The sequence below is a fragment of the Carassius gibelio genome, chromosome B8 (genome assembly GCF_023724105.1).
Source record: "Carassius gibelio isolate Cgi1373 ecotype wild population from Czech Republic chromosome B8, carGib1.2-hapl.c, whole genome shotgun sequence".
Classification (NCBI taxonomy): domain Eukaryota; kingdom Metazoa; phylum Chordata; class Actinopteri; order Cypriniformes; family Cyprinidae; genus Carassius; species Carassius gibelio.
The window spans coordinates 3450137-3473377 of record NC_068403.1 but is presented as its reverse complement, the minus strand read 5'-3'; the positions used below and the strand labels follow the sequence as shown (position 1 = coordinate 3473377).

Sequence of the window (23241 nt, the reverse complement as noted above, 5' to 3'; positions counted from 1 at the left end):
ATGTCTGAGGGGAACTTACTGTCTTCAGAAAAGTTTTGATGGTATTTTTTTATTTTATTTATCTTGCATCTGCATAATGCATATTAAAGTTCATAAGTGCAGAGCTGCTTTGTTTACAGCGGAAACCAAGGAAACGCTTAAAGCGCCATCTGCTGGCAGAGAGTGAATCTGCATCCCATTCAGCTCGTCTGCTGTGTTTTTTTTTTTTTTTTGCTTCAAATCTCGAAATTATTCAATCTATTTTAGATTAAAAACTGCTCATGTTGCATCTATGCAGCATCTTTATTTGGATCATGTTTAAAATGCTGTGATTGCCAGCCTCTAATTTTAAAGAGCACAGACAACTTATTTTGTTTATATGAAGAGATTTCTTTTATTGGTGTTATTTATTTATTTATTTATTTGGGGCTTGTTTTAAAATTTCAATTCAGTTTTGTGACTTACATTAACTTTGCATTTAACTTTTATTAAAAGCGACTTACATATGAGGACAATAGAAGCAACCAAAACAACAAAAGAGGAATAATAGCTGCGATATTAGTATATTATTATAGTGTTATATTTCAATTTCACAAAGAAACATGCAGCATTTTGTCCAAGCCATAATAAAATTATACATTTAATTGATCATTTGTCTTAAATCTCATAAAAAATAAAAAAAATGAATCAAAACGTAAAACGAGTGAATAATTTCATCCATACTTGAACCTGATTCACCCATATGAGCACCACAAGTTATTGTTCTATTTCATTTATAATCATTTGTTTGATTTGATTTTAATTTAATTTAAGTGTAGTGTTTTAATTTATATCATCATACATTTGTTTATTCGTAATAAACTAAACTTTTTAGTAACTGAGTTTAATTGTCTAGCTGGTCATTTATGACGAGAATAAAAAATTTTCATATTATTAGATAATTACATACATTCTATAAATGTATTATGAAATATGAAATATTTTATTTTTAAACATTATTTGTCATGCCAACAAAACCCACTAAGCTTTTAATTGAATTCAATGGTTTTCCCAAAAGCTTCACCTTCTCTGCGTCTTGAGTTCTTCTTGTCCTGGATGGCGTCGGTCAGTGTGGTCATGATGTCCTGCTGTTTGAGAGACAGGATCCCCAGACCTTTGACCAGCCCGGCCAGTCCGTACGCTGCTCCCTTCCTCTCGGCGTATTTGTCGCTCTCCAGCAGCAGCTGCAGGAGCTTCTTCACCATCCCACCGGCGTCCTCCTTTATAGCAGGAACCAGAGGAGAAAGACAACTGGCCACCGACTCCTGAACCTGAGGACGACAGAGACACAAGCACGTTAATAGACCATCTGAGATGAATGCAATGCTATTACTGATGATGAAAACTAAAACTTTTATCAAAATAAAATATTTTACAAAAATGAAAAGTAAAAAAAAATATAAAAATGCATATTAAATAAGTTTTTTTCTATTTAGCTCCCAAGCATATTTGTGACCATGGACCAACAAGCCATTCATAAGGGCAATTTTTTTTAAATTGAGATTTATCTATCATCTGAAAGCTGGATAAATAAGCTTTACATTGATGCATGGTTTGCTAGGACAAGACCATTTTTGGCTGAAATACAACTATTTATAAAATCAGAGGGTGCAAAAAATAAGATGATAAGAAAATAGCCTTTAAAGTTGTCCAAATGAAGTTCTTAGCAATGCATATTACTAGTAAAAAATGCATTGCATTAGAAATTAACAAAATATCTTCATGGAACATGATCTTTACTTAATATCCTAATGATTTTTGGCATAAAAAAAAAATCTATAATTTTGTCTATAATCTATAATGCCATGTATTTTTGGCTTTTGCTTCAAATATACCCCAGAGACTTAAAACTTCTTTTGTGCTCACATTTGTGTTCACACGGCCAAGAAATCCACTAAATGAATGCTCTCACAAAACTGAATTGAAAGCAAAAATGATACATTTATATACATACATACACACACTAATTAAAAAACCAATATCATATTAACACTGGATGAATGTGAACTCCAACTTAAGACAGAAAAAGAGATGCAGACCTGCTGTGATGGAGTGGAGAGGGCCGTGATCAGCTTGGCCACGATGGGTTTGACTTTAGGGTCACTCTTGTCCAGATGTTTGGCCAGAGAGCCCATGAGGATGACCACGCTCTGCCGCACAGAGTCATAGCTGGCGTCCTGCGGCGCGCTCTTCAGAAACTCCTCAAACACGGGCAGCAGAGAGTTCACGTTATCCTGAGAGACAAACACAGAGTCAGAGAGTGAGCGCTGCTTCAGGAGAACCAGCCTGGATCTGTCTCATGACAGTAGCATTTATACATCTCATCATCATTTTATTATTTCAGATTTTAAGATAGCTTTAATTGGTTTCAGTTTTTGTTTTTTATTTGTAATTTTGTTGCCGGTACATGCTTTTGCTTTATTTTACTGTTACTATAAAGACTTCATTTCTTGTACTTTTAGATTTTTTTTTTTTTTTCAGGCAGTAATTTTAATGCTTCAATTTAAACTTTCAAAATTCAGTTTCTAATTTTAATTTAGTTCAATTTTTTCACCTATTTTATTATTAATTTCATTTTATGTAGATGCATATTCATCTAAAGTGTTTAAATGATTAAAATGTACATTATATTATGTACATTATGCATATATATCCATTGCATTTTTATTTTATTTACAAAAATGCATATTCACTTTAGAAATGTTTAGAATAATAACATTATTTAGAAAAGTTAGAATAATGCATTTTAATGTACTGTTATTTTTCCACAATGCATATTAACTTTAGAAATGTCAATTATATTAGCTGGTGAAACAAAAGCAAATTTGTTAGTGCTTTTTTTAAATATTACTATTAAGGTTTAATTTCTTTTTATTTGAGTTTTAGTTCAGTTTTTGTTTTTCAGTGAGTAATTTGGTAACACTTTATTTTAAGGTGTCCTTGTTGCACATTACAAGCAAATAACCCCAAGTCAAACCCTAATCTCAACCATGCTGGAAGTACATGACATTAATATTAATCAGTAATTAAATGTATAATTACACTGTAACAAGTATAACTTCAAATATACTGTAACCAGTAATTTTACAGTTTTTAAGTTTTTGATCTAATAATTAGTTTTAAGATTTATTTAGATGTTTTTGATGGTTTGAGTACCTTGCCGTGTGTGTTGAGGGCGGACAGCGCTGCGTCCAGCATGCAGCGTCGCACCTCTGCGTGTCTGTCGTTCAGAGCGTCTGGCACAAAGAACAGGAAGAGGGGCGTCACCTGACTCTCATCCAGGAACTCAGCCAGTTTGTTGAGCGCCAGAGCAATGCCACACCTGCAGACAGGAAACGCATCACTCAAGCCCTTCCCATGGAGGAATCTGATTGATTCTTATGACCAGCTAGACAAAAGCTTCTGGTTAAATGGTTAAATGTTTAAATTAATAGCCAACTGAAACAAAATAAACAAGTAATCATGTAAAAAAAAAAAAAAAAAAAAAAAAAAAACACAAATTCAAAATAACTATAATTTGTATAATACCTATATATAATATATTGACATTGCCACAAATGTTATCAAAAGACATCATAAATAAAATTAAACTAAAAAAAAAACTTAAAAAAAAAAAAGTTGACCAAAGATATAACAAATTAAGAAATGAAGGAAATAAAACTAAAGATAAAGACTAAGATTAAACATAAATGCCAAAAAAAGACAATCTTTTTTTTATAACTCTGCCATTGTCCAAAGACAACATAAATAAATGAAAGTTAAAAATAAATACTACAACTAAACTAAAATAAAAAATCTAAAAATATTAGAGACATTTTCTAAGTAACTTTATTTTTATAGCAACTCTAACATGGTCACAGATGCTGTCCATATACATACATATCATAAATTAATGAATAAATAAATTAAAACTGAAATCAAAAACAGAAAACAAAAAATGAGAAGCTTTATTAATAGCTATCTTTTATTAACAGAAACTTACACAGATGTAGTCCAAAGATATCATGAATGAATGAAAAAAATAGAGATATTCTCCAACTATGACTGCTGTAATAACTCTCACCTGGCCTCCCATTGGTCAGGAGGAGATTCAGAAATGACGCGTCCCAGAGTGTCCAGAACCGGAGGAGGTCTCTGAACACAAACATCACTGAGTGTTAGATCGAAGCTGTCCCATTCACTCACACAAACCACAACCACTCGGCTTCACAAGACGGCCATTAAACTCTAAATAGTAGGGCAATGAATTAATAATGACCGTCTGAGTGATTTAAGACAGTGATATGGCCCTATGAAATCAGTTTTATTTTTTTCCAAATTCTGTTTGAATTTTTCTAGACTTTTTTAAAATTGTTCAATTAAATTGTATTAATCAAAAAGCATGTCTAATTTATTAAAATCATGAAACTTATACATTTTCACATCAATTTATTAAAAGTTTAACAAAAATTACATGTTAAGGGCCCTATGAAATGTTTTATTTCTTATTCATATGTTTTATTTTGTTTTACCTAATTCTGTTTTTTAGAATATCTAATTATTTAAATGCATAAAAAAACGTAATTTATTGATTTTTTTTCTTACAGTAAACTTTATGAATTTTTTTTTTCTTTCTCAGAAATCCTGTTGAATTTTTAACATTTTCTAGTCATCAAATGAAGGCATAAAACATTAATTTAATTTATCTTAAAATTACTGAAAATTAAGCAAACATTATTTTTTGGTAAACAGGGGATTTAGTATTAAAATTAAAACATGGAAGAAATGTGTGATTATACCTTTAAAATAATATTTGTTTATTTTTAGTACTAGTAGGCTAAGTACAGTCTGCCGAACAATAGTTATACATTTCTGGCAAATACTTGTCTTTAAACTAAACAGGACTTTTATTTTGACAGGTTTCCGTGAATACCTTTACAGTTCTGTGTATGTGATGTGACGCTAATTTTACTAAAATCAACCGGTCAAATGCTCTTGATGTGAGCAGTTCTGGAGATGTTGTTCATGTGACTTTTCGACAGAGGGCCCTACAGTGAACACAGCGGTTTTATTTTGACTGATTAAACTCAATCGCTGTTCTCTCTGGGAGGCTGCGGTGATGAAAGATGCATGTGTGGTGTGAGACTCACGTAGAGTTTCTGATGGTAGATCTCAGTGAGTTGGGTCAGGACGGTGGCCGACTGCTCGTGGTACTGGCTGACGGCGCTGGACAGAGCCTCGGCCCCCGCCGAACGCACCGCCTCCTCGTGGTGGATCACATCCTCAATCAGGAGCGCACACAGCTCAGGGACCAGATCCAGACACAGAGCCTGCCAGAGTCTGACACGAGGCACAACAACTCAACTCTAAACTTCAGTTCATGTTTTATTAATTTACAATAATGCATTATGTTAAGCATGCAAAATCATATTTATTTTTATCTGGACAAATGCATGCTCACTTTAAAAATGTCTATTATTAGCTGTATTTTTATTTTATACAATTGCATAATTTCAATTGTTTTCAAGGGTGAAATATTTTTTTTTAGTTTTACTTTGATATAAATAAATGTTCACAAAATATTTTTTTATTTATTTATAAATATAATATAAATCCATATTAATTTTAGAAAGTCAATTATTTTAGCTGGTGGAACAATGTATTATCTACTTTATATTGTCTTTTTTAAATACAAATGGATCTATTTACTTTATTTTAGGTGGTAAAATAATGTTTTTTTATTTTATTTCGGCAAAAATTAGCATTTTAGCTGGTGAAATAATATTTTTCTTTTATTTTCACTATTTTATTTACACAAGCAAGTATTCATGATTTTAGCTGGTGAAACTTTATTATTATTATTATCACCTTGTAAAATAATTCATTTTGGATTTATTTTATTGACACAAATGTGAAATGTTATGACAAATATTAGCTATAAAAATTATACATCAACAGCAGTTCATTTCCACAAACTAACCCGGATTGCGGTCATAACAGCTGTGAACTGCACTGAAGTCTACATAATAAACCATTTCCCAGATGCATGTTTTCAAATGAGCTTGTGTGTTGTTTCCTGCTGTGTCTGAGCACCAACCAAACTCCCCTCAGGACCAGCACCAGAAGCTGGAGTGTGAAAATGTGCACGACTCACTTCTCCGCCAGAGCTCTGACCTCCTCCTCCACATCAAATCTGGCCACCCACAGTCTCCTCAGCATCTTCAGACCGCTGGGGTCAGCGCTGTCGGTGGGCAACGCCAACTCCATCTCCAGCAGACCCTACAAGAGCTTTGATTAAAAGGATTTCATAATATGATGTCACATGCGTCAGAAAGAGAAAGGCACTGACTCGGAGCGCAGCGTCTCTGACGGAGAAGCACGAGGACTGTAAAGCCTCCAGCAGAACGTCAATCTCAGGTTGTTCGGCGAGCGCACATCCCTCCTCCCCTCCAGCGCTTGCACACAGAGCCGTCAGACAAGCTGATGCCAGCACCTAAAACACACACTGAATCACAACTCTCCTCAAACAGTGTGTGTGTCTGAGTGCTGATCTGGATGTGAGTCTCTACCTGGAGGCGAGGGGTGGACGTGCCGATCACTTTGGTCAAGAGCTGCAGCATACTGACTCTGGGAAGCAGCTCTGGGCCGTTCTGGACAAACAGAAAAACGTTAATTACAAACTGCTGGGGTTTCAGTTATAAAGACACGGGAAGAATCATAAATGTGCATTCCTGACATTTGTATGAGATTTTACTTTAATAACATGCACAGTAAAAATCGACATTTTTTAAAATATTTTATATTTTCAAACATGAATACACTTTTAATTGCATTCATTTAAATAAGTATATAGATATGTTTTACTACTGAATTTGCAATTTATGATTAAATAAATTTTTTACATTTGAATATAATATTAACACTTTCAATTTAATTTTTAATTACTTTAATTGTATATTTTAACTGAATATTTTTATTATTGAATTTGAAATTAATTAAAAAAATATTTTTACTTTTACATCTGAAGGTATTTTTAATAATTTCAGAATAATAACTTCAGCTATTTATTTATTTTATTTGGTGTAATTGGATTTTATTTTGAAGTATTTAAAATAAATATATATATATATATATATATATATATATATATATATATATATATATATATATATATATATATACGTTTTATGTTTAATACAGAATATGATTTAAATTTTAATAAACTTTATCTAATATATATTTTTAAATAAATATATGACTACATATTTGTATTAATAAATTTGTCATTTCTTTTTACTACATTTCTTCTTATACCTGAACAATTTTAATATCATTTTGTAAACTTTTTATATAAAATAAAAATATAATGGTATGATGGTATAACTGAATATTTTTTCTTTCTTTATTTTTTTAAACCTGAATTGACACAACACATAACATAACCCAAATAAATTCAGTTCAACCACAAATTTAAATTAGGCAGTTTTACTCTCCCACGAGCCATCCTAGGTGTATGACTTTCTTCTTTCAGACGAATCCAGTTGGACTAATATAAAAAATTGTCCTGGCTATTCCAAGCAGTATCATTGCAGTGGGTGCTTGTTTTTGTTCAACAGTCCAAAAGATGTCAAATAAAGCATGCCCATCCATAATAAAATGTGCCTCATGCAGCTCTGGGGCATGAATAAAGGCTTATATCAATAAAGGTTTATATCAAAATCCTCCAACATTTTTCTTTACGAATCCTCAGTTTGTCCTTTTAATTTATGACCGGTTTCCAAATTCGTCACTAATCACACAACACCGATGTCCAACGTACCACAGTTAGATGAAGTGAAAGAGAAGTGTTTATTACGCTTGAAATAACGGATTTTTTAAATTAATTTTTACAAAAACGCATGGATTCGCTACTGGAGGCCTTTATTCGTGCCTCTGGGCTATGTGAGGTACAATTTAATTACGGATATGCATGCTTTATTTTTTGACTGTTAAAGAGAAACACCCATCCACAGCAATAATAATGCATGGAATAGACAGTAGAATTTTTTATATAACTCCCACTGGATTTGTTATGAAAGAAGAAAGTCATATCCATGGCTAATTTTCCTTTTTTGGGTGAATTAACCCTTTAATTTCATAATAACCTTGGTGAATGTTACAGTGGTCAATCATTTAACAATTTCTTCAATTCACTCTACAAGTCATGACAGAAAATCAAGTCAAATGTGCTGGTTTAAGTATGGCATTCATTTGCATGTTATTTGATTAAATAGAAGAACACTACACGCCTTTATACGTTTCACAAGATTCATTCCTAACTATTCTTATCTAATCAAATTCAAATCCAGATCTGTCGAAATTTCAGTTACTGCAAATTTGACAGATCAATAAATCAAAAACACAGATTCATGTCCAAGCAACGAGTTGAAAACCCAAAGTTACCTCGTCTGTGAGTGTGTCGGTGTCGTTGAATCTGGCCCGCAGCTGAGCGTGTGTGTTGATGACCTGCAGTGCGTGGGTCATCATGAGCTCGCTCTCCTCTGAAGATCCACTGCTCTGACTCAACACCGTCTGTAGCAGCGGGAAACAGAAGGAGAATGCCGGTGCTGACAGGACAAATGCACCTGATCCTGCAACTCAACACACAAATACATCTCTAATGAGTCTTACTTTAAACTACGTCTTTAATATTTTCTGAACAATGAAGTTCTTACAGCAAAAAATTTTGTAATATGGCAAGCCATTTTAACGTTTAATGCTTAGAACTTTAAAGTAATGAGTCTTACTTTAAACTACGTCTTTAATATTTTCCGAACTATGAAGTTCTTAAAGCAAAAAATTTTGTAATATGGCAAGCCATTTTAACGTTTATTGCTTAAAACTTTAAAGTAATGAGTCTTACTTTAAACTACGTCTTTAATATTTTCCGAACTATGAAGTTCTTAAAGCAAAAATTTTTGTAATGTGGCAAGCCATTTTAACGTTTATTGCTTAAAACTTTAAAGTAATGAGTCTTACTTTAAACTACGTCTTTAATATTTTCCGAACTATGAAGTTCTTACAGCAAAAATGTTTGTAATATGGCAAGCCATTTTAACGTTTAATGCTTAGAACTTACAATCATCTCTTTTTATGCTACTGGTACTTATTGTATTTATTCCATTAAGTACTAGAACTTATTCTTTGGCTACTAGTAACTTTTTAAAGATAATAGCAAATATTTATTAGACATTAGTTCTTATTTCAATAGTGACTAGTAACTATTCTACTGTTACTAGTAACAAACGTGAACATTTTGCAATCAACTTCTATGGGGATCTGTCATTCAGATATCAATTATGAAAGAATTGCAATGCTTGGGCAAAACGATATAGAGTTGATGTTGCTATAGAGTTAGAATTGGTGAATGCAGTTTACAGGTTTCATAGAAACAGATGATGTGCGCCAAATAAGTCGCTGTACCGAATATTTCAATAGTTGCGGACAAAACAACTCAACTTGAGAGCCAAAGCAAGCCAATGACATGAGATATAACATCGTCATGTATTAAAGAATGGTTTGATCAAGTCGGATGATGGGGACAGAACGGTAACAATTTATGGTTACACACAAGTGCATTGTGCAAACTGTACTTCATAGTGATGTTTAAATAGCTATAGAAGGATTCACGTTCATGTTTTATTTTTAATATTTAGCTTACAGTTCTCAGTTAAAATGCTTCAGTTCGTTTTGATATTATGATTTTTAATGGAGTCTCTACAGTACTAGTAGCTTAAGAATAAACACTAGTAGTTAATAAGTACTAATACCTAATGGAAGTATTAGTAGCATGAAAACAAATTCTATCATGTTTTATACTTGTTAAAATGGCCTGCCATAGTTTTAATTTAGTTTTGATGACTGTCCCACATGTGGTGTGTGTTATTCACCGGTCTTGCCTTCTCTCTGAAGTGCTGTGTTTGTGTGCAGCAGTGAGATGGTTCGTTGTGTTGCTGTGTTCAGATCTTCTTGAGCCCAGGCAGGATCCAAATCACACTCTGGCTTCAGCTGACGCAAGGTCACATGACCCACGAGAACCGCTAAATTAACCGAGAAAAACACCGGTTGGAATCACATGAAACCAAAGGTAAATAAGTGTTATTCACACATGCAACAATTATCTCAGGCAGATTTAAGCATGCACTTTGCATTAAAACTTACGTACATTAATTATTTATATTTGAAAAAAAGACAAAAATAAAGTTAAAACCGTGAAGACATTTAATGAACAAACACTTTGCTGTATTAGGCATTTTAAATAATTGCATAGAGATTTTATGAGGAGATTTCTAGACGGTTAAATGATTTTTAAAATGTTATTTTACTTATTTTATTATTATTTATGCATATTTTTAATGTAATTTTTATTTACACAAATGCATATTCACTTTAGAATAGTTTTAGCGGATTAAATGTTATTTACACAGATGCATATTGAAAAAATATTTTAGCTGTTAAAATAATACTTTTGTTTTATTTAGACAAAAATGTATATTTCTTTTAGAAATGTAAATTTAAGCTGTTGAAAAAACATTTTTACAATTTGATTTAATTTACACAAATGCATATTCACTTAAATGTCAATTGTTTTAGCTGTTGACATAATACACTTTTTAAATCTAATTTTATTTTATTTACTTGAGCCAGTTGAGCATGTTATTGATATAAGCAAAAACAAAGTTGGGCAGCATTAAATATGTATTTGCATAAAAAATAAAAAAAATGTAACACGGACAATAAATACAAATGAAGACATTTATTAAGAGTACTAGAGCCCGATATTATCGGCCGATATGAGCTTATAGCATTTAAATCGGCATCTGCGTTTATAACTGTCTCTCTTTCTGCCCTACAGATGGCTGAAAAAGGTGAATGCTGTAGCAGCAAAGTGTGGGACTACTTCTGCAAATACTTGAACTTTAGTATTATAATTTATTTACAGTACACACACAGACTGTTAAAACCAGCTTCAACTGGAAGAAAGTAAAAGTGTTAAATGATTAAAATCAGACCATTAATGTTCATTAAAAAATATATACTTTTGATGTGCAATTGTTTAGTCATTGAGACTGTAATCTAAGGCTTTTTTTTTTAAACATAAATCCCTTCCGGAAAATGTTTTTTTATAAAGCCCACATACATAGAACAGGCATATATTTTGCTATTGAATGTTCTGTAAGTGCAGTTTACAGGAAATGGGCCTAATATTCAGTTTATTTTCAAAATCAAAATATCGGCTTATAAATCGGCTGTTTTCAAGTTAATATCGGCATCGGCCCCCAAAAATCAATATCGGTCGGGCTCTAAAGAGTACGGTTCTAAACTAACAGGAAAAGAAATGCATACCTAGGTAGTGCAGTTGTTTAGGCATGAGAGTGACGCCGATGTGCAGGAAAAGCTGTTTGACGCGGGGAGCAGCCAGAGGAGACTGAAACAAGGGCAGAATAACCTGCAGAACTCCAGGAAGATGCATCCAGATCAGAGAAGGACGACGGACCAGAGCCGCCTCCAGGAGACCGACCGCACACTGCAGCTCCACGTCCAGCTGAGACCGAGACAGACACTCAGTGGTTCGTTCACACTGATGGACGAATCTCAAGTGGTATGACCTCTCACCTCCTGCAAACGCTTGCGGATGCCCGACTCTTTCTCCAGCTGGTTCTGCATCATCTCCTTCTGCTTGCTGGTCAGCTGGAGCTCCTCTTTGATGCCTTTCTTCTTCTTGATCTCCTACAAGACAAACACAAGGAGGAGCTCAATCAGATGTGCAGTATAAAACAGAGAGCACTGCACCAGAAACACTATCCCACAATACAATGTACTGGTTTCATTAGCCCAGGTTTTTAATGCATTTTAATGTTACGGAACAAAAATTGTTTATACATATTGCTCTATTTTTATATATTTTATAATTTTAATGTATCGTAGTCTTTTAATGCATCTAATTTATTTATAATTTACTATACTTAAGTTCACCATAAATGCACTAAATTTTATTGGATACTCTTTAATATATGTATAAAATATAATTAAATTGCAAGATGCACAAATTGCTGAAATATATACTCATTTACATTACAAAATATTATAATACTTCTTAATCCAAATTACAATTTGCATTTTTTTCTTAAGAAAATGATGAAATAATGGTTTATTTTCAAGATGATTTTTGACTAAACGGTGTACATTAAGTACTCAGTATGCAGTAGTAAACAATTCGAGCGTTTGTTGTACTTCTCTCTCACCTCCTGAAGCTCCAGTTCAATGATCTGCTCTTTGAAGGAATATGCCTTATTCTCTCTTTTCATGTTGCCTTTCTTTGTGCTCTCCTGCTGAGCGCTGTCAAAAACAAGACAACAACGCTTACTAGACTCAACCGCATCCATGTGATTCATTCATTCATCTCGATCTTGGTCAGCTGACTTTACCTCATAATGATACTCTTGTCGTACAGTTCTCCCTCCGGCGTTTGCATGATGGCATACTCCTGACGCGTCACCTGACTCAGACCCGGATTGGACAAGCGCTGGGTCACATGATCCATGACACGAGGCAGCAGTTTGGTGGGAGACAGAAGCGACAGAGAACCGACAGCATTTCGAACGGCCTACAGAGAGAGAGAGAGAGAGACACAACGTCCAACATAAATCTGTCTGAATCTGAATGTGTGTTTTATATCAATTTATTACTATTATATCAATTTATTACTATAATTATAAGTTTCAAATTATTACTTCAGATGTATATGGAATCCTGCTTACACCTAGGGATAAAAAAAAAAAAAGTGAAAACAGTACTTGCTACTTTTTATCTCACTATTTAGAAATTTTCTTTTTTTTTCACAATTCTGTGTTTTTTCTCAGAACTCAAAAAAAAAAGTACTTGTGACTCACAAGAGACTCATAAAAAAGTGTGAGATGTAAACTCAAAAACTGTAAGACATAAATCAGAACTGCAAGATATAAACTCAAATTCTGAGAACGTAAACATGCAATTCTCGCAATTCTTTTTATTTCTCTGACTTAATCTCTGACTTTTTTCTCAAAATTGTGACTCAAAAAAAAAAAAAGTCAGAATTATGAAACAAATAGCTGCAATTATCTTTTTAACATTTTAATCCAAGGTGTAAACAAGCTTCCACAGACATATGCTAACCAGTAAACAAAAAAGTACTGTTCATTAACCAGAAAACAAAGAGCTTTGATAAAGACATAAAATATTTAAAGTGTTGCATTTTATTACATAATTCTAATTTTAGTTAATTACTATAATCTGCATAATAAATTGAATTAATAAACTTGCTAATCATGCTAGGAACATGCTAGTCACTTGCTAATCATGCTAGGAACATGCTAAAAACATGCTAGCAACATGCTGATTATGCTAGTGTGGGATTACAAATTTATAAAATATCAAATCTAGGTTCCAATGTAATAGCATATAAACTGAAAACGTTTTGATTTACATTTTGAGGTAAATCAGGAAAATCAGGTGTCTGAGATAATGTCCTTTTGTCTTTGTGCTCTTCCTTGTCATTTGGCTTTTTAAGCTCAAGACACAGCTGTGCCTTTTGTTTCTATGATAATGTGAAGGTATCAGTGATACTGTCAGGCACCTCTGTATTTAAATGACACTGTTATGCTGATAAGATCAAGGCTGGGAAGATGCCAGTGTCTGGCACTTTCCTGATTGCATTTGCATGCTTTGTTAAAATGGTCTCCACCTCTACTGTATGGATCCCTCCCACTTGAATGTATATAATCTACAATGTCTTAAGGGCAAGTTAGACGTTTGATGACTGCAGCGCCACGCAGAGCGTTCTCAATAAAGAATCCTGCTGAAGATTACCCAAGAGTCTCCTGGTCTTCGTTTCTGAGTTCCCAAAAGTTTTTACACTAGAAACATGCTAGCAACATGCTGTCATTTTTAAACTTCTTAAACTTTTCAAACTTTCTGGTCCGGCTTTCTCAAGCCAACTTAAAGTTTGCCTTGACGAACTTTATCTAGTTTAATTACTATAATCTCAATAATAAATTGAATTAATAAACAAAAGCTCAAAAAGGGAGAGCTTCCGAGTGGGTTTCCCATATTTGATGCACTCTCTGTATGCGCGTTGCTCATTGTTTGTGAATAAAAACTAAATTAAAGATTGAATTAAATGTAAAAAAAACAAAACAATTGATAAATGATATTTTTGCCATATCAACCACCCCTATCTACAGCGCTAAAAATAACACAGTTTGACTGTAAACGCAGCCAGTCAGACCTGATCGTCTGTGTTGGCTTCTAGCAGGAGAGGAAGAATCATCTCCAGGTGTTTGTCGATGAATTCAGCAGCGTCCAGCTTCATGGTGGACAGCAGAGAAGGCCACATCTCAGACCTGACGGCCACTGAAAGAGAAAACGTGAGATTAACAGGATCCAGGAGCAGCTGAAGGGATATTCCTGCAAGGATGCATCAGAGAGACGGACCGACGGACGGATGATGGGTCACGATGAGCAAATCCAAGGCCAGTTTCTCAGTCTCGGCCGGGTCGTTCCACTGAGCCGCCACCGAGCAGATCACGCTCAGAGCGTCCCGCAGGATCCTCGGGGAGATGTAAGAGCGGCCCATCTCTGTGAGCTCGCCCGTCTCTGTATAAACCACATCTGACGGCAGAATCTGAGTCAAGAGACGTAAGAGTGAGCACATACAAAACGCACCAGTGTAGAGTAACCGTTCAGTTCCTGGTTATCCCTCACCTTGTGTTTGTTGATGATGACACGTAGTTCTCCCAGAAGGCCGTGGGCTAGACTGGAGCCGCCCAGCGAGGACAGGAGTTTCTTCACGGTCTGCTGAGCACGCTTACGCACACGCCACAGACGGGACAGCAGCACCATCACTGTGGCCTGATGGTACATCCTGAAGACAGCAGACAAGCGTTTGAGTCACATGATCACTTCTGCATGCATCAAGTTAAAATTGTGCACTATTGTTGAAAGTCAAAATCGACCCGGTTTACTTTCTTAAAGACTATTCCAGGTCTTTTTGCGAAAAATATAAGATTGTACATTTTTGTATAGAAACGTAACTTTTCAGCTGTAACGATGGGTTAATTAATATTAACCCTTTGATGACACAGTGAGGAGTTTCGCACTATGTTTCGCTATGGGAGATTAAAAAAAAAAAAGCACAATGCTTTACTAAAAGTGAAAATGTAAAAATAAAAGCAAATTCAAAATATTTATAAATTAGTATTTCAAATTCGCTTTTATTTTTACTTCTTTATATTGTAATAGTATTTAAACGACACTGAAATAACACTATTGATTGGTCAATATTTGTGCATAATGAGGCAAAATAAATCATTCATTTGTGTATTAATTTGCATATTAAGTGGCTTAAGTGCATACTGTATTTTAAAATATTTTAGGGTGATACAAGATCCCATTAGCCTTTAGTTTGCATATCATAGTTCAATATTATTAATCCTAGCGTTGCTCTAGAGTTTCCTAAATTCATATTTTTAATCATTACTAAAATGAAATGATTTAGAAATGCTCATTTTATATAATTATTGACATTTGTAGCATAAATAAGTGAATTAGAAAATAAGAAATAATATAATGAATTAATAAATACATAATGAAAAATTATATTCTATTTACAAAATCCCATTATTAATTTTCCTAGTGTTGCTATAAAGTTTCCTAAATTAATATTTGTAATTGTTAAGAAAAAAAGATTTAAAAATGCTAAATTAATATAATTATTGACATTTGTAGTATAAATAAGTGAATTAGAACATAGGACATAATATAATGAATTAAATACAAAAACGAAAAATTATATTCTATTTACAAAATTCCATTATTAATAATCCTAGTGTTGCTCTAAAGTTTCCTAAATTAATATTTTTAATCATTAAGAAAATATATAATTATTGACATTTGTAGCATAAATTAATAATAAATAAAGTGAATAAGAACATAAATAATAAAATGAATAAATTCAAAAATACACAATGAAAAAAACGTATATTCCATAAAAAAAACAAAAAAAAACACTTTATTCTATTCCAGGGGAAATTGCAGCCACTCACTGAGACTTGCTGTTGTTGAGTCTTTGAGGCTGATCCAGGAACAGTCTTTCACACAGCAGCAGGACGGTGCACAGAGCTGTGGGTACAGGACAGGGTTAACATCAGCACAAAAAAAAACATACTGGATCTATTCAACAACTGAAGAGTCCGAACCTTCTTCACTGGCCTGATAGAGGAACTTGTCTGTAGTGAACAGAGGCTTCTTTTCATCCAGTATCAGGTTCCAGAAGGACGCCAGCTTCGCTTCTGAAGACACAGAGGAACATGAAGATCAACATCTCCAGCATGAGACACAGGAAAACTGTCATCAGTTTCAGTGTGAACGCTCACCGGACACAGAGTCCAGCAGAGACAGCCGACAGAGCAGCACAGAGGCGGCCACGCCTTCAGACAGCAGAGCATGCTGGGTATTCTGCGCAGCAGCTTTCTCCACTGTCTGGATGAGGAGAGGCAGGAACTCCACCGCCTGATTGAGAGCGTCGCCTGAACAGACACACAAACACTGTTCATTCTGACTATCCTTCAGCAGCTGGAGGATAAACCTGAAGTGTCCCAGCTGACCTTTGAAAGCCCCGATCATGGCCTGGAGATACGCCTGACGCACAAGAGACGTGGACGTCTTCAGGGTGAAGGCTTTTTTAAACCATTCTCTTAACTCAGAGGTCACGTCCACCGTCAAACGGCTCGTCCACTGAGATAAAACCGACACGGCATGCACCAGCATCCCTTCATGGACTACATACACACACAAACACACACACACACGAGGAGAGAGAAAAACAATGTTTAAGACATTTAAGGTCATTAAAGATTGCTTAATGCACATCAAATTACTAATGTAGTATAATTTTGCAACAAGTGAAAAATTATATTAAGCCATTACATTAAAAATAAATCTATTCTTGGTATTTAAAGTTAGGGATTTCTAAATGTTTTGTCAATTTATGACCTTGATTAGATCAAACCGAATTTGTGAGTTATTCAATCTAATATTATAGTAATATTTGCATGTTCACAGTTCTCTGAAATCGCTTTGTGCTCACAAGACATCCAGGTACACATAAAATATTTAATCTTTTGTTTTTGTAGTAATTGTAATGCTTTTACTTTAAAATTATGCATTTGACATTTATATTTGAGCATTTAACAGACACTTTTTTTCTAAACAGCTATTCTAGGTTAGGAAGCAAGCTATAGGAGAGGAGTTTTCTTTTTTAACGGGAGTAATTTTACATTATTATGATTTTCGGTAAACAAACCCCCTGCTGACTCATGTATGCATAAAGAGGCATGAAAATGCATATTAAAAAAGTACTTTTTTATATAGTATATTAAAAAGAGTAGGGTTCTGACCTTCCTGTTGCAGGTAAGGAATGAACATCACAGCCACGCTGGAGCTCAGAGACTGAGAGGAAGAGCCAGAGACGGCATGATGACTGCAACTTCTGATTCCTGTTTCAGAAACACGTTAACCACGATCAGTATGATAGCAGACAGTTAGATGAATGCAGAAGTCTCGCAGAAGCGAGAATGAGATTTGGGAGCTATGCAGGAGGGGATGATTTTCAAACGTTGCATTTAAAAAAAAAAGTGGAATGGACAAAATAAAAAAAAAAGATGTTGATGCATGTTTTTAAAGAGTGGAGCTTCTAGCTTGTTCTAAAATTGCAGCGTTCATTTGCCAGATTCTGTGAAAGATGCAAGATACATGCAAGAGGTTACACAGGAAAATAATTAAACAGTGCAGTAGCATGCAAAAACATATTTCCTTCTGCAAATCAGCAGTGGTATATCTTCTCTAAGCACAAAATAAAAACAGTGTACAATCTTGCTGCCTAAAACAGGCCTCCCGAACATCTGAGAGAGACGGAGTATATTCACCTGACAGAACGCTCATCTTCTGGCCCACAACCGTGAGCTTCCCCTCCGAGCCTGTGCAGAACAGAACACAACATTGGCTAAATCCTGCTTTAAAACATGAGCTGGTTCTGCTTATGAATACAGGATCTCTTGAAGTCGTAACCAACAGATTTTCATGATTTTCCCATGACTTCCAGTCATTCACGAACTCCATAAAATGAATAATCTGACAGTTTATTGGTGTTCTTCTCCATGCATGTCTGGTTTCAAACCTAATAATTAATATATTGAAATGATTATCATGCTGTTTTTATAAATGCATGTATCTTTTCAGTGTCAAAACAGACCTGAATGTGTTACGAGGGTTAAAGCTTTGGATAAAAGCGTCTGCTAAATGAATAAATGTAAAGCAAGTTTGACTCCACACTAATCTCTCTAGCCGATGAAATGAATACAGCAGAATACATTTTTAAATTCACAAATGAATTTGCATGCTATTTTATGGCTTTTCAAGTCACAGAAATTGTACTTTTAAAATTCCAAGCTCTAAAAGCATCCACTGACCTCCGAGGATGCCAAAAAGGTGTTTAACAAGGCCCTGGACAGCGCTGGGGTCACTGCACTGCTGGGCCAGATTCTGGAGGGCCGTGACCGCCTGCTCCATCAGCTCTGGGTTATTAGCCTTCAGCTGACCTGAAACACACCAAAACCACATCAAACCTGCACACGCCGCCTCAGACAAACAGTGATCATACAGACAAACACTCACTGGAGATGCCCTTCCCGATGTCCAGCGCATACTGACTCAGATCAAGAGTGAGAGACGCCAGCATGCAGGAGATCGCTGGAGGAAAGAAGGACAGAGAGATGCAAATGTGTCCATTAAACATAATATGCCAGGATTCTGGATTACTGAGAGATTTCAAATCACTGTAAAGAGTAATAGAAGTAACTGCTTGTTTTTTCATTTTCATTCACTCATTCATTAATAAATACATGCATACATTCAAAAGCAATTGTTGGATTGTCAGAAATATTTTTTTGCCAATTACATAATTTTATAATATTTTCCCTTTTGAAAACGTTCAACATTAACCAGGGTTATTATAGTGAAATAATATTAAAACTAGAAAATAAAATTGATACTAAAAATAAATATGAATTGAAATAAAGCAACATATAAATAAAGCTATTTTATTGAAGCTTGTTTTTGATTAATGAAAATTTAAATAACCAAAAATAAGATTAAAATAAACTACATAGATGTATTTAGAAAAAGTGTAAAAAAAATAACATTTAAATTTAAAATTAAAAACTATATATATTTTTTTTTAAAACAGAACATGATAAAAACACAATGTTTTTTTAAACGTTAAATTAAAATGAAAACAAAAAAAATTGTTTAAAGGAGTAGCAGTAGTCTAGATTTGAATGCCATGTCAAAAACTGAGTTGCAAAAATTCACCAAAAATTTAAATAAAAAAAGCTAAGAGGACAAAAAATCTATTAAGATTCCACAAGAGATTTAAAATTTGAAAACGATAAACATTCTAAAACCTTCTTGGGTAATATCTAACAAAACAAAATAGAGAATCTTGCAAAACATATTAGAGGACGGCCAATTTTTGGCATCATTTAATCAATCGGCCGATTGTGGTGCAAATTAGGCCGATTTATAGACAGACACATCAGGCTTATCATATTCACAAGTGAAACACATAATTTGCACGTGAAAGAAGGAACATGTGTGGTTTAGACAAAGCTTCTTAACGTTCCTCCTTGAATGAATAAATATCGGTAAAATAAATATCGGTATCGGCAAGACAAAAACCCATATCGGTCAAACTTTAAAACATATAGAGTTGAGTCTTCACCTTAAAGCAGAAATGCATGAGTCAAATCTACCTCAAAATGTTTATAATAAAGCTATTATAGTATCTCGTTGACACTGACAGCAACATACTTTCATAATAATTAGTTCTGAGCATCAACTATTGCGCTCTAATGATGATATGGACAGTGTGGTGGTCTGCGAGACTCACTCTGCATGGAGTTCTCCGGGCTGCGCAGCAAAGCTTTCTGTAACGTGGGCAGCAGCTGCTCCTTAAACTCTGCATGAGACATGTGGCGAAGCATCGAGCCGCTCTTCTCCTGCACACACAAACATCTGGCTTTAGGTTGTATGATTTCAGCACTGCAAAGATTCATTACTCAATAAAGAGAGCACAGATCCTCACCAGGATGTGCTGATGCGGTCTGCTCTTACTCATGAGGACCGTCTTCATGTACAGGTCCAAGAGAGCCGCCTGAAACACAACAGCACTGCTACTCTTAAACTAGATAAGACCTGATAACATCGCTAAACTACTAAAAATCTTATTCATTCATCAAAAAAAAAAAAGCATTTCACAATTAGATAAATATGTTTAAATAAAAGCACTAAAATTACAAAAACTGAAAAGAGATCAATATATAAAAAGCATATAATAAAAAAATAAGTCAACAAAAGAACATCATAAAATTAAAATCTAATCAAAAATATTTATAGCATATTTTCCAGAAAATAAGTCACAGCTGGGTTTAATTCGCAGCAGGAAAATTATTAACTTAATTATTATTAACTTCAGGAATAACAAATATAGGAAAATTAAACATTTATAAACTTTATAAAAACTATATATATATATATATATATATATATATTTTTTTTTTTTTTTTTTTTTTTTAGACCCTGGAAAAATCATCTGACAAAAAAAGCTGATTAAATAATCTTCCCATTGATGTATGGTTTGTTAGGATCGGACAATATTTGAAAATCTGGAATTTGATGGTGCAAAAAAATATATATATTTAAAGTTGTTCAAATAAATTTCTTAGCAATGCATATTATTAATAAAAAAAATGTTTCTGATGTTTACTGTAGGATATGTACAAAATATATTCATCGAACATGAGCTTTACTCAATATCCAAATGATTTGTGGCATAAAAGAAAAATCTTTTTTTTTATTTTTTATTTAACCAGGTAAAATTTTGACCCATACAATGTATTTTTTGGCTATTGCTACAAATATACCCCAGAGACTTAAGTTTCTTTTTGTGCTCCAGGTACACAAATTATATTATGAATAAGTGATGATTATGATCAAAAACATGACTTATATTCCAGAAAAATATGGTATATAAAAATATGGCAAATAAAAATACTGAAATAACACTGAGTCAGAAGCAGCAGTGCAGTCAACACATCTGACAGGTTTAGCACAGGAATGAGGAGGGCTTGAGTTTTCCACCTTGTGTTTGTTGATGGTGGCGATGTCTTTGTGCGCAGCGCAGAAATCCACACACAATCCCAGCAGCGGCACACACACACAGCTCTGATCCAAACACAGCAGAGTGCTCATGTAGTGATCCACCAGCCCCGGGATCTGCACAAACACACACCGTCCAGTTACAGAAAACTCTGAAGAAACACGAGCTTCTACATTCACAGAGAAAGATTCAGGTCAATACCAGCTTTTATAAATTAATAAAAAAAATGAATACTCCTATTCAGTGAGGGTGCGTTAAATCAAATAAAAGTGACTGCAAAAGACATTTATTTATAAAGTTACAAAAGATTGCATGTTCACATAAACGCTGTTCTTTTGAATTTTCTATTCATCACAGAATCCTTAAAACAACAGTTTTCAAAAAGATATTCAACACCACAACATTTTTAGTAATCAGAAATGTTTGTTGAGCAGCAAATTAGTATATTAGTATGATTTCTGAAGGATCATGTGAGACTGAAGACTGGAGTAATAATGCTGAAAATACAAGAATAAATCATAGTTTAAAATGATTTAAATTAGTAAACATTATTTCACAATATTACTGCTTTTAACTGTATTTTTGATCCAATAAATGCAGCTTTGGTGCACAGAAGAAATCTTAACTCAGTCTAAATGTAGTGTATGAGACTTCAGACTGATTTCATTCAGCTTTACCTCCTTCCACAGCTTATTAAAGCGTTTGCTGATTGACTTGAGAGCGTTCCCTGAGGCTCCGCCCACTACCTCCGCCAGCAGCAAACTCTGAACCTCAACCTGATTGGAGGAGACACAGAGAGAGTACGTGATTGGACAGAGTGCATGCAAAGATTTTAAAACACCAATATTAATGAGACAGGTTTTGATCAATAGCTAATCTGATCTATGACTGATAAAGATAGTAATGCAACTATCTACGTGCAAAACTACTGACCAGTTTCTTCCAGTTGGCACCTTCTCTCTTGTCTGCGGAGGGGAAGACGGTCTGAACGATCACGCAGGTCCAGGGCAGAGCGCAGCAGGCTCCTGAAGCCGTGCTCTTCCTGAATACATGATTGCACATTATACTTGATCGTAGCTCATTGTAGAATCATTCGCATCTGAAAACTATAAGATCCCTGGGGCTCTATGAAATGTGTTTTATTTTCTCCCAAAATCTGTTCTACTACACGTTTTAATTGTTTTGGAATTCCTTTTTAACTTTGAAATTAAATTTAGTTATCAAATGTTATGTCTAATTCAATTAAATCATGAAATGTTTGCAGTGTAACATAAATTTATTAAAAGTTAAAAAAATAATGTTTTTGTTTTTTTTAATACATGTTTAGGGCCCTGTGAAATCCAATTTATTTCCCCCCCAAAATCCCATTTTGTCTGTTTTAATTTTTCTAAATTAAATTGTTGTAATTAAAAATCATGTTTAATTCATTTTAATCATTTATCACTTTTTTTTTCAAAATATTTTTTTCTGGTTTCTTTTTAAAGTAAATTAAAAAGTAAATTAACCAAAAAGCATGTCTAATCAATTGAAATCTTATGGCATATACACTTTTACAACAATTTATTAACATTTTAACAAAATTAAAATATTTATGGCTCTACATTTCCATTAAAAAAAAAAAAAAAGAAAGAAGAAAACTTAAGAAAAAAAAAATTGTGTGTATATATATATATATATATATATATATATATATATATATATAATTTAATAATTTTAATTATCATTATTCGGTCACAATCTTTTATATTGACAGGTTGTCTTTATAAAATGAATACATACATACATACATACATACATACATATATATATAATAATAATAAAGAGTGAAATGCTGTCTTTTTGCAGTTTAATATTCACTAGTTTAACACTAGCTAAACACTTGTAACACTAAGAACACTGTTTCACTTTTGATTTATTTATCTAAATGTTACATAATTTCCTGACATTCCATG

General features: G+C 33.7%; 1 protein-coding gene across 5 annotated transcripts in view; it reads right to left on the bottom strand.

Annotated features, from left to right (window-relative positions):
- The window catches only part of LOC127963238 (eIF-2-alpha kinase activator GCN1), a 53086-nt gene that overhangs the window by 27893 nt on the left and 1952 nt on the right, over positions 1-23241 (bottom strand). For 2 of the 5 annotated variants that reach the window (XM_052563017.1, XM_052563016.1), the window contains exons 5-34: positions 22223-22331; positions 21967-22065; positions 21271-21405; positions 20216-20284; positions 20021-20129; positions 18748-18822; positions 18543-18671; positions 18000-18050; positions 17472-17570; positions 16680-16853; positions 16449-16601; positions 16272-16364; positions 16119-16194; positions 14779-14938; positions 14509-14698; positions 14303-14427; positions 12465-12643; positions 12282-12375; positions 11653-11766; positions 11383-11581; positions 9927-10076; positions 8440-8627; positions 6567-6647; positions 6347-6490; positions 6152-6276; positions 5148-5337; positions 4082-4152; positions 3175-3340; positions 2058-2252; positions 1043-1289 (exon numbers count right to left, since the gene is read on the bottom strand). In XM_052563017.1, the coding sequence (XP_052418977.1) occupies positions 1043-1289; positions 2058-2252; positions 3175-3340; positions 4082-4152; positions 5148-5337; positions 6152-6276; positions 6347-6490; positions 6567-6647; positions 8440-8627; positions 9927-10076; positions 11383-11581; positions 11653-11766; positions 12282-12375; positions 12465-12643; positions 14303-14427; positions 14509-14698; positions 14779-14938; positions 16119-16194; positions 16272-16364; positions 16449-16601; positions 16680-16853; positions 17472-17570; positions 18000-18050; positions 18543-18671; positions 18748-18822; positions 20021-20129; positions 20216-20284; positions 21271-21405; positions 21967-22065; positions 22223-22331 (3989 nt within the window). Of the gene's footprint in view, positions 1-1042; positions 1290-2057; positions 2253-3174; positions 3341-4081; positions 4153-5147; positions 5338-6151; positions 6277-6346; positions 6491-6566; positions 6648-8439; positions 8634-9926; positions 10077-11382; positions 11582-11652; positions 11767-12281; positions 12376-12464; positions 12644-14302; positions 14428-14508; positions 14699-14778; positions 14939-16118; positions 16195-16271; positions 16365-16448; positions 16602-16679; positions 16854-17471; positions 17571-17999; positions 18051-18542; positions 18672-18747; positions 18823-20020; positions 20130-20215; positions 20285-21270; positions 21406-21966; positions 22066-22222; positions 22332-23241 lie in introns of all 5 variants that reach the window. The other 3 variants (XM_052563015.1, XM_052563014.1, XM_052563018.1) reach the window with 2 other exon arrangements.